This window comes from Vicia villosa, linkage group LG1 (genome assembly GCF_029867415.1).
Source record: "Vicia villosa cultivar HV-30 ecotype Madison, WI linkage group LG1, Vvil1.0, whole genome shotgun sequence".
NCBI classification, from domain to species: Eukaryota; Viridiplantae; Streptophyta; class Magnoliopsida; order Fabales; family Fabaceae; genus Vicia; species Vicia villosa.
Window position 1 is genome coordinate 77,324,872 of NC_081180.1, and position 11,747 is coordinate 77,336,618.

General features: G+C 34.3%; 1 protein-coding gene across 1 annotated transcript; it reads left to right on the forward strand.

Moving 5' to 3' along the window:
• The first annotated feature begins 1,455 nt into the window (after positions 1–1,455).
• Positions 1,456–2,343, forward strand: LOC131646435 (uncharacterized). The gene has a single exon (XM_058916469.1). The coding sequence runs from the start codon at positions 1,456–1,458 to the stop codon at positions 2,341–2,343; it is 888 nt and encodes a 295-aa protein (XP_058772452.1).
• The last annotated feature ends 9,404 nt before the right edge of the window (positions 2,344–11,747 follow it).

Consider the following 11,747-nt stretch of genomic DNA (forward strand, 5'->3'; position numbering starts at 1 on the left):
ACAATTTTAAATATATAGATATGTCTTGTGAACCATTTTCTCACATTTCTTCTCAATTTCTTCTTTCTTTCTTTTTTTTCTTTTTTCTTTTTTTTCTAACATGAGTATTGTAGGTAATTTTTTTATTCTAGGACCAAGCCTCCATGAAGACACCTTTTATAGTTTACTTGAATTTCAAGCAACTTGAGGTTAGCTTGACTCGTTGGTTACACGATGATGATATCCAACATTGTTGGTCATACATGTTAGAGATAACTGATAAGATGTTAAACGTTTTATATGAAACAAATGATATTATTTTGATTGTTGCATGCTATTAAATATTTGACATTGTTAAGTGGCCTAATTTATTGTATGTTTTGTTGTTTTAGTTGTGTAGGTGCTCTCTTTTGTTGTAATCAAAAGTTGCTATTTACATTAAATTTTAAGTTTGTTAGAAGTTTAACATCATAATTAATTTTTAACTAGAACTAGTTCCAACATTAAGACATTGTTTCTGTGTGTGATAAATAAAACGATATATACTACGTACACTTTCTTACTATTTTGTTAGTCGTTTTCATTTTAGTTTTAATATATATGTTGTTTGGTCAATCTTTTTCTCCCTTCTGATAACTCAGATTTCCGTAGGCATCAAGTATATTTGTAACATCATAACTATTGTCATTTACTTAATTTATACTATTAAATCTAAATTATTTATTTTAATTTTTTTGTTTAAGTGATCCCGACATGAACTAAAAAAAATGTGTTACACACATAATTACGAAATTAAGAGTGTGTTTGGATGAAACATTTTAATGAAGTAATATAATGTTTTTAGGGAATTTAAAATGATTTGCATAAAATTTATTATTTGGATATAAAAATGAAGAATTGTTAAAATAATGGAAATTTATGGAGTATTTTATCTAAGTTAACTTTAATCATTTTAAAATGACACCAAAAATCAAAGAATTTGAAATTCATCTCTTCTCCATAGAATGTATTTATTACTATTATTTTTCCAAATTGATCCTCAAAATTTCCTAAATTACAAAATTGACCCCAAAAATTTTCAAAAAATTACAAATTGGTCCTTAATATTTTTTAAATTTTACAATTTGGTCCTTCAAATTTTTAAAAATTGTAAATTGATCCTTATTTTTTATTTTTTTTAATTTGGTCAAAAAATTTTAAATTTTATAAAAAATGACCCCAAAAATCTAACAATGAATTATCTTAATACTTTATCAAAACAAAGTAATTTAAAAATAATGAATTTCAATTGAGTCATTTGAATTACTTTAAATTTTAAATTCATTTAAAATTTTCAATTACCTCGTCCAAATACACTCTAAAATTAAACTCCTTACTATCAACACACCTGCAAATATATTTTTCAATCTTCCCACACACATTGTAAACGGTAGCTTCCCACACACATTGTGAAGCCTTTCAACGTTTTGTCGAGAAATGGAGTTAATTGATCTTCCAAGTGTGGGCGGTAGATTTACTTGGTTCAGTGGTGCTGGTAACGCTATGAGTAGGTTAGATCGGTTCTTGTTATCAGACTCCTTAATTTCCTCATGGAACCTGGAAAATCAGCTGGTTGGTAAGAGAATAAACTCTGATCACTGCCCTGTGTGGCTGAAGCCTGCGAATGGTGATTGGGGCCCTAAACCCTTTCGTTTCAATAATGGGTGGTTTAAGCATGATGAGTTCAGGTCTTTTGTTGCAGAAGAATGGAACTTAATCCAAGTAGCCGGGAGAGGTGATTTCATTCTGTATGAGAAATTGAAGAAATTAAAACAGGCTCTAAAGAAGTGGAACAACGAGACTTTTGGCTGGATAGACCTGAGTATCGAAGAGAAGATAAACGAACAACATGACTTGGATAACTTTCTATTAAACAATATTGGAATAGATGCTGCAGATTCTGTTGAGTGTAGGAGGAAGGTAGCTGAAGATCTGTGGAAGAATATGGAATTAAAAGAGTGCATGCTGCGGGTTAAATCGGGTCAGAAGTGGTTAAAGGAAGGGGACTCCAATACAAAGTTCTTTCATAGCACTTTCAAGGAGCGGATCTGCAGGAATTCGTTCAGTTTGCTTGACACAAGTGAGGGGAGGATTCAAGGACCGGTGGAGGTAAAGAGCTTTATCCGGAATCACTTCAAAAATTTCTTTAGAGAACCCAAAGCTGCTAGACCGATTCCAGCAGGGGTTGCTTTTAGTAGGCTAAAGGATGAAGATGTGGTGAGGATGGAGAGACCCTTTGAAGAGGCAGAAGTTAAGGCAGCAGTGTGGATGTCTGATGGTTATAAAACCCCTGGGCCTGATGGATACACATTGGCTTTCTTCTAGAATCAATGGGAGATGCTGAAAGAGGACATTATGCAGTTTTTGAATGACTTCCATACCAAGATGATCTTAACTAAGGCCTGCACTTCCTCCTTCATTACTCTAATCCCGAAGGTGAAAGATCCTCAAAGTCTATCGGAGTATCGCCCGATCTGCTTAGTTGGTTGTCTGCAGAAAATACTCTCTAAAATTCTGGCAGAAAGACTAAAGGAGGTTATAGGAGATTTGATCTCGGTAAAGCAAAGTGCGTTCATCAAGAACAGAAACATTCTCGACGGGGTTCTCATGGTCAATGAGGTCCTAGATTTGGCTAAAAGAGAGAAAAGAAAATGTTTAGTGCTGAAGGCAGATTACGAGAAGGCCTATGACTGTGTAAATTGGGACTTTCTAAGATTTATTATGATAAAGATAGGGTTTGGTTCCAAATGGCGGAGATGGATGGAAGCGATGGTCTTCACAAGCACGATGGCGGTTATAGTCAATGGCAGCTGCACCGATGATTTTAAGGTGGAACGTGGGCTTCGTCAAGGGGATCCCATATCGCCTTTGCTTTTTGTTATGGTTATGGAATGCTTGACTAGACTCATGGAGAAAGCTAAGGAGGAAGGGCTGTACGAGGGTTTCAGAGTAGGCAGCCATAGTGGTGTGGATATCCTACATTTTGCAGACGATACGATTTTCTTTGGAAACGGTGATGACCAAAATTTGTGGACTATGAAGGCGATTTTAAGGGGCTTTGAGGCTATGTCTGGCCTTAGAGTCAATTTCAGTAAGAGCAACATTTACGGTGTAAACATTTGTACAAGAAACTTATTAATGTCGTCGGCTTTTTTGAATTGCCGCATAGGTGCTATGCCTTTCAAGTTCCTCGGGATCAAGGTAGGAGGTAATCCAAGGAAGATAGGAATGTGGAAGGAGGTCATTCAGGATGTTAGAGGAAAGCTGAACTTGTGGCGGGGGAGGCTTCTTTCGATCGGAGGAAGGGTGACACTCATAAATTTTATTCCGCTGTATTCTCTTTCGTTTTACAGGGCGCCGAAGAAAGTGTTAAATGAGATTCGTCGTATCCAGAGAAGATTTCTTTGGGGAGGAGCGGAAGGTAGCAATCGTGTGAACTGGGTAAGCTGGAGAAATGTCTGCAAATCGAAGGAGAAAGGAGGGCTGGCTATCAGAGATGTTGGGAACATGAACGTGGCTCTCCTCATGAAATGGAAGTGGCGCTTTCTTAATGCGGAGGAAGCTATTTGGACAGATTTGATCGCGTATAGATACGCCATTCCGTGTATCAAAATGTTTTCTAACGATAGGAAAGCTTTATCTAAGAAGAATTCTATATGGTGGCGTCATATCTTGTTAATCAACGATTGCGACAAGTCAAATGGTGTTTCTGTTTCTGATATGATAAAGTGCGACATCCGTAATGGCGAAAACACTTCTTTCTGGTTCAGCAAGTGGGCGGGGGGGCAACCAATTTCGGAGGCTTTTCCAAAATTGTACATGCTAGCGGTTAACCCTTTTATGAGTGTGAAAGAAGCGGGTAGGTGGGACGGTCTCGTTTGGATTTGGGAGCCGTCGGATTGGATCACAGATTGTAGTGACGGCGAGACGTATCTGCTGGATCTGCTTCAGCAGCAGCTTTTTCATCATAAACCTCATCTTGCTGGAGCTGATTCTTTCATTTGGGAGGATGGTAATGAAGGGGTTTTCTCTGTCCGTAGCTGTGTGGAGGAGATAAGGCGGAGAGTAGATGAAGTGATGCAGCCGGCTAGTGTCCTACGCAGACTCGACTTCATGTGGAAGCTAAAAGTTCCTTCCAAGGTCATCATATTCGCGTGGAGGTTCATCTTGGACCGTCTCCCAACTAGAGATATCTTGCATCGTCGAGGCATTCTTTCAGGTAACAATGATAGTGGTTGTGCTTTATGTTTCAGTTTCTTGGAGTCCTCCGCTCATCTTTTCGATCAATGTTTCTACTCTACAAAAGTGTGGGAAAAGGTTGGTAATTGGTTGGGAGTTTTGGATAGATTAAATATTGAGGAGTTGAAATATTTTGGGGACAACTTCGACAAAATCAGAACCGGAAGAACGCTTAGTGGTGGGAATCGTTTGGATGGCGGTCATTTGGACCCTTTGGACAACTAGAAATGCTATCTTATTTAATGGCCAAGTTTTCAATTTTGATGAGTGTGTTACTGCGATAGTTCTTGCGTCTTGGAAGTGGTTTAGAGTTCTCAATGGATCTTCTAAGGATTGTAACTTCCATTATTGAAATACCTTACCTCTTTCTTGTATAAAGAGGTAATGGCCTCTCTTTGTATCTTCCTTCTTTGTGATTAATATACCATTATTTAGTGAAAAAAAATATATTTTTGCCGACTGATGATAGATTAAGCAGGTAACAACTACCCATAAAGATTGATGTTACACTCTTACTGATGTGATAGTTTGAGATTTCTATATTTATGATAATAACAGTTAACCTTTCCCTTTTTTCTTTTTGAAACAAAAAGCTGATAACACGCTTCATAAGTTTGAATATAACTTGGAAATTATGATGATAACTTAGTTTTTCCTACCTTGGGGTCCTTCAATTTCAAATTTGTTGAATTGTAATTCTGAAAGGTCACGTTCTCTAAAATTAAGATGGCTGCATTTTTATAAGTAGACATTTTTATTTGATTATTAATAAAAATGCAATAGTTATTATTGAAAAATAATTAATAATTAATAAAATGCCACAAGACATGCTTCAGAATACACTGTTCATTTTAAGAAATTTTTGCACTTTATATATTGATATGATCTTGTTAATATGATCTTGTTAAGGATGTCGTATTGAAGATATATCGACGAGTCAAAGTATTTGTAAAGAAAAAGATGTGTGTGAATTTCTTAACTTTCCAGTAAAAAAATGACACTTAGATCAACAGATATTCTTTTGTACGGGAGGGAAGCATGCATGTGTGGATTTGACTAAAATTTTTCTAATGGTGGAACTAAGAACTGAAGGTTTTATAGTGGGACTGACAATCCTTAACATCGCTCCAAGTATAATGGTAAAAATGAGAAAATGTTTTCCAACAATCAAATATTTTCATATTATTTGTCTTTAACATTTTTGATTTTCTAACACGAGAGACATTAGATTAGATCTTTTACCAAAGGCTCGTGTAGAATAATCATAACTATCTTTGAGAGCATGCAAGATGATCTATAACACAGAATCTCGTACTTTTTCATGATTAAGTTATGATAAAAAAGAATTTTCATACACATATTTCAGAATTAAAAAAAGTCCCTTAAAAAATTTATGAGTCAGATGAAGCTAACTCCACCTTCTTATGTAGAGCTTCTAAAAAATTAGAGATTTCTTTAATAATAATGTTGTGTCTCTTCGATCAATGAATATAACTTTTAAGATAATTGATTTTACAAATAAAAAAACTAGCAACGTATCTTGTCATTTATTTATCTTTTTCGTTTCTATATAATCTTTATTCTATTTTAAACCTTTCACTTAAAAAAAATAACAACCTTTATAAAGAGGATTTAAGCTAAATATATAATTATGTATTTGATTGTATTATTTCTTTTACACATTATTAATCAAATTATGTTATATAAATATTTGTGAATACATTTAAGAAATTAATTTATTTCTTTTATAATTTAATTAGATATACTTGAAAAAAATTATATAGTCAATAGAGCATTTTTAAATTTCGGAGATTCTACATAATTTAATTATAATTAAAATATGAAAAATCAAATAAGATTCATATTTTTGTTAATCGTGATAAATATTTTAAGAAACTTTTTTTAATTAAGATTTAAATGTGTCAAACTTTAAATTTGTGCGGTAGTCCACCGCTTCACAGCATGTTTGTTAATTAAAAAATGAGTCTGGCTAACCAGTGCCCTCAGGACAATGGTTAAGCATTCTAAAAAAAAAATATTTTATAAAAAATGTAATATTCAATTTTTGAGGCATTAAATACGAATCTGAGATAAATTTATTATTTTTAACGTCTTAACCATTCCACATTTTTTTACTAATTGAAATTAATATGATATTCACATAATCTATGCGAATTAATGTAATCAATTTTAGTTTCAATCAATAAAATTGTGTGGTGAAAAATATGTTTAGAGAGGATCTTAATATTTCCCATTACAGTCAGGCATTTTTCTTGTTGACAATAACATAGTTTCCTTATGCGTTGCTTATAAGATTCTTTTGTGATATAATTGCTTTTGTTTTGTAAGTGTATATTTGGTTTTATTTTCAAAATTTAATCATTTCATCAAAACAAAATAAACATATACTAGTGTGTTTTAACTTTTGTACTAAAAACACTTTAGTTTTGTGATTCAAATTTTAGAGGCAATAATAATAAGTCAAAAAAGATTTGTTACATTTCAACAATAAACAATGCAAATTGAAGATAAGTAACAAAGAAATTAAGTTAGTCAAAGTTAGAATGGTTGATATCGTGGATGTTAAAAGTTGAATGATCGTCAGCTGTGTAATGATTTGTATATTTGAATTTGTTATTTTGAGTAGAAAAAAAATGTCTCTTTTTAGTAACCAGACACGTGACCGAAGTTGAAAAATTCAATTTCTATTCATTCACATGTAAATCTGGGTACACGCATATATACTTTTATCAAAAGCTTTTTTTTTAATGAAATCTACTATTGAGTTTAAAGTGTATTTAATATTGTTGTCAAATTTTATGAAAGTTAGCTGAGAGTATGTGTTAAAAAATATGATAAAGTGTAACTCATTTCTACAAAATTCATGATTAAGTGTAACTCATTTCTACAAAATTCACTTGTAAGATGAAGATTGTCATATTTATAAATACATGTTTAAGTCTTATATTGTTTGTGGTAGAACTCTTAACATATCCCTCATGTTCAAGTCTTGACATATGGAACATAGAAATAAATGATGAGTGATCTAATAGCGAATATCTGATACCAGGTGGCCCACCAGTTCTTAAATCAAACTCTTAATACTATATTATGTTAAGAAATGTGGTTGAGTTTAATTTATTATCACACCTTGTAGGGAGAGGATTAATTGGCCCCACTTATAAACATAAACATATGTTCAGTTCATATATTGTTTGATGTAAAACTCTTAACAGTTCGGCTAATAATTTTATCCAAAAAAATTTTATTCAGACAATTGCACTGAGGAAAAAACTTTGTTTTTCAACGGTGAGTTGGGATATTTATAGAGTAAACTATCATATTTGTCACATAATCTTAACAAACATAGTTGTTGTCTCATTCAACTATTTTACTTTGGTAATATATGAGTGTTTCATCTGTTTGTGATAAATGCTGACTCATGCTTTGATTGGTGTCTTCCATTTACAATATGTTACATTTAACTTATTCCTAATGTGCAACTTCCCTCAAATCGTGGTTGGGTAATCTTCGCTCTCTTTGATTAGCAGGGCTATTAGTACGGAACATGCTTAACATGCCCAATTGTCTAGTTTTATTGTATTTTGTTTGAGCCTAAAGTATAAGCAACCATGATAAGCCTTATTAAACTTTAGAAACATTCATTTAAATCATATTAAGATGTGTTCACACTTGTTAGACGTGTTATCGACTGAGGGAAGTTCGTCTATCTATTAATCACATGTCTTTCCAATTTTGACCAACATATAATTTATTTTTAGGTGTATAAAAATGTCATATGTGTTATATTATTGACTAATATTGGTATGAAAGACATGGAGACAGATAAATAAGTATTAGGTGTAAATAGGGCTATCAATGCGTTGTAAAATAGAAAACTAGTTGTTAACCTTTCCTAGTTCCTTCTCTAAAACTACAACATTAGGCAACAATATTTCCTCTCCATTACAAAACTCTTGATCTACTGTAAGCACGAAACTAGACAAACTCATTACTCTAGAAAAATATGGAACACACTCAACAAAATCTTTTTGACACCAAAAGGTCTCATATCAGTAAGTAATCGGTAATTCGCATTGGGGATCAACCGAAAGAATTCATCTAGAGAAGTGGGAAGAGGACTGGGAAACACTGATAGGAACTTCCTATACTCAAAGTCACAAGGAGTTGGATTCTCCCTCTTCTTTGAGACAGGACCAAGGGAAGTGTTAGGAGAAGAAGTCCGTGAAGGGCTTCTTACGTATGTAACTATCAAAACATCATGGATTGACTTAGCCTAAGCAAAATTGGCATAAGCTTTGTCAAAAAAAATTGTAGGTCTTGAGTTTCTCATCAAGGCCATGTTATATGGAAGAATAAAACAAAGGACTAAGATTAATAATCCCTTGAGAAAGATTAAAAACACAGGGAAAGAAGAAAATTGTTGTTATACACATCCAATAAATCCTTTCCCATCCAAGTATTGACATAAGGATTGGAAAGCCCTAAAAAAGGCCCAATAACTAGGATGTTATTATGAAGGCGCCAATATCAAATAACAAATAATTTATTGTTTAAAGGTAGTGAAGTGGAGGAAGAAATCCATCTCTCTGAAGGTAACGTCAAACATGTGAAAGGAAGGATGATAAAACTCTTAGAAAATTTCAATTTATGAAGGATGTAATGCTAAATTTACATGCATTAAAAGGACCTCCTACTACTTTCGCAACTTCATATTTCTCTAATTATGTCTAATCAAAATATACTGAAGGGATTCTTATGTAAGTGTCATTTATCTAGGAATGTGAGTTGCGTTTGTCCTCATCAATTATGGTTTCATAAAGGTACTCGATGACATGGACCATTGTACCTAATTACACATAAAGAAAAGTGAGATGCAAAGAAAAAATCGTGTTTTCTCATCATACTCCTTCTCGTGAAAGAAATGACATTAGAGATATCATTATGGCAACAAATAAAACATCCACAAGTAACCTAAACTACTATCATACTATTTTATATTATACCTGATAAATATTAAGAGTAATGGATGATGAAAACTTACTAGTGTAGAGTTTTTACATATTCAAGGAGAAAAACACTTAAATACGGAGCAAGAACACTTACAGTGAAATCATGAACTGAGGATGAGAGTTCAAAGGGATAAAAGAATAAATGTAACACATTTAGGTATTTATATGTGTGTGTTCCTTAGAGAGAGGAGACGGAAAAAACAATCCATAATCTAAAATCATGAAAAATAAAGTGTCGTGCATCAATTAGTAAGTGAAAAACATGTCACAAATCGTGTCGTCATAATATTAATGACAATGGAAATTCCAAGAAATTCATTATATTAGGTTCATTAATAGGTCAACACGATAACACCGAATTGCACTATGTTTTTTACTTGAATATCACATGTTTTCAGTAGTTTTTATTGTTGTTTTCTTGTATTATACTTGTGTTTGCTTTGTTTTTAGGTTTTGTGTCCATTTGGAGCTCTGCTTGAAGAAACGAGCGAAAAAGCCGAAGAAACAGAGATTTTCAGTCATTTTGTACACATGGCGTCCAGCTCAGCATCCGCTAAAGGGAGCGCGGTGACATGACCAGTTTCCACCAAAGGGGTAACTGCCACGTTCCCACAATCTCCACGTCGGTCTGCTCCGCAGCCACGGACCCCACTCCGCGGGCGCGGTCTTTGCAAAATGATTCCAGCTCAAAAGGAGTTGAGGGGCATGCTCGTCTTTACGCAATTTCAGGAACTTCTATAAATAGTTTCGTTTTTCATTTCTTCAAATCATTCAAGCTTAGTTACTACTTAAGCCATATACCATCAGTATCTGTAAAGTGACAGTCCCTTCACATCGAAGAGCTGTTGCGGTGTAGATTAAGTTTGTAATCGGCGTTTGGAGCACTTTGGTTGAAGTTCATCATACCGCATTTTCATTTCCGCTTTTACTTTCCTTGTACCAGAACCAAAGACTCCCGTTGGAGCAGATTTCTTATTTAATTGCTTTTATTTTTTTTATTTCTCGCTCTTATCATAGCCTACAAGTTATATAGGCTCGCACAACCGCTTTACTTTATTTACTTTCTTGCTCTTACCATAGCCTACAAGTTTTATAGGCTCACATTTATTTCCATGTCTGGCTAATTTTATAAAGGATAGAATGTAAGGATCGTTGTCACGATCGTGTTCCAAATGTTATATTAATAGAGATACTATTGGGGATGTTTTAACCTTTAATTCAAGTTTGTTGTGTTTAAATGTTTATGGGTAAGATCGAAATCCGTCCATACTTAAGATTAAACTTGATTATTTTTTAACCAAACAAAAAAGGCAAAAGCGTTTGTTTGGTTAATTAGGAATCTTTGACATGTTTTTTAGAAAATGATTTTGAAACTATTTTCGGACGCATTCATGGGTTTGAAATCTGATTCTTGGCCAAAAACCAAGAATCTCTTTAAGTTAAATTTTCCAAGTTAAAATCACTTTTCTACTAAGACAAGTAATTAATTTCTTAAAAATAGGTTTATTACTTTAACGCAATGCGCACTGTTCATATGTGAAAAATGAATTGGTAGACTTAAAGATTAAACTCGATTCTTAGTACGCGAAGTTAAACTTAACGATATGTTTACCCAGTTCGGAACAATCCTTCCTACTCTAGGGGCTACCAAGCCAGGACGAAAACAATATCCGATAGTATCAATTCGAAGTTAAACAATCCCAGTTTACCCTTCTCACTTAATCACTACCCTTCCTATGATTTCTACCTAAGTCTCACCTAGGTATGAGGCCCTCCTCAAATCCCTTCCAGTCACAATCCCGTGACAATAAAAATGTAAAAGAAAAAATAACCAGCCTACTCCTCGATGCTTCAAAGCTTAAGAGGATGCAAATACTCTCCTTGCTTAAAAGCTCCGGAGATCAAACAACATTGAACACCTAAAGGTTTGTGAATGTACACAGTGGAACACAAAAATGAGGATTTCTAAACCCTAAAATAAACAATATCAGTTTCACACCTGATCTTATCGAGCAGATCAGATGGCCAGCAACAATGAAGGCTTGAGGTTCCGAACAGTTGAGAGGGGAAAAAGGGGGTTGTACCTGCAAGGCACTCTGATGCCAAAGTAAGTAGGTGTTCCACAAGGTACAACAAAGTGAGAGAATTTTGGGGTAATAAAATATTACCTTGCCCTCTGTTATGAGAGGACTATTTATAGGGTGCCCTTATGCGAAATTGGCTCCGTCTTCTGAGGCGGAGATTTTGGTGACGCGAGGGCTGGTTGTTTGCCGGGCACAAGTGTGCCTTGTGGTCGGTTGCCCAAAGCGTCTGCCCGGAGCGGTCTGGAGGAGGTCGCCACGCGTGGCTTCAAGCGCCTTGGGCCGAAGGTTAGGTTGGCCCAATTAGATCGATTGGGTCGACCCATAACAGGAGCCCCCCAAGTTGTTGCTTCTGCTCGTGGGAGTGACGACTTAG

What these genes read in the sequence shown, in the direction of transcription:
- LOC131646435 (XM_058916469.1), top strand. Translation starts at nt 1,456, where the DNA reads ATGGAGTTAATTGATCTTCCAAGTGTGGGCGGTAGATTTACTTGGTTC.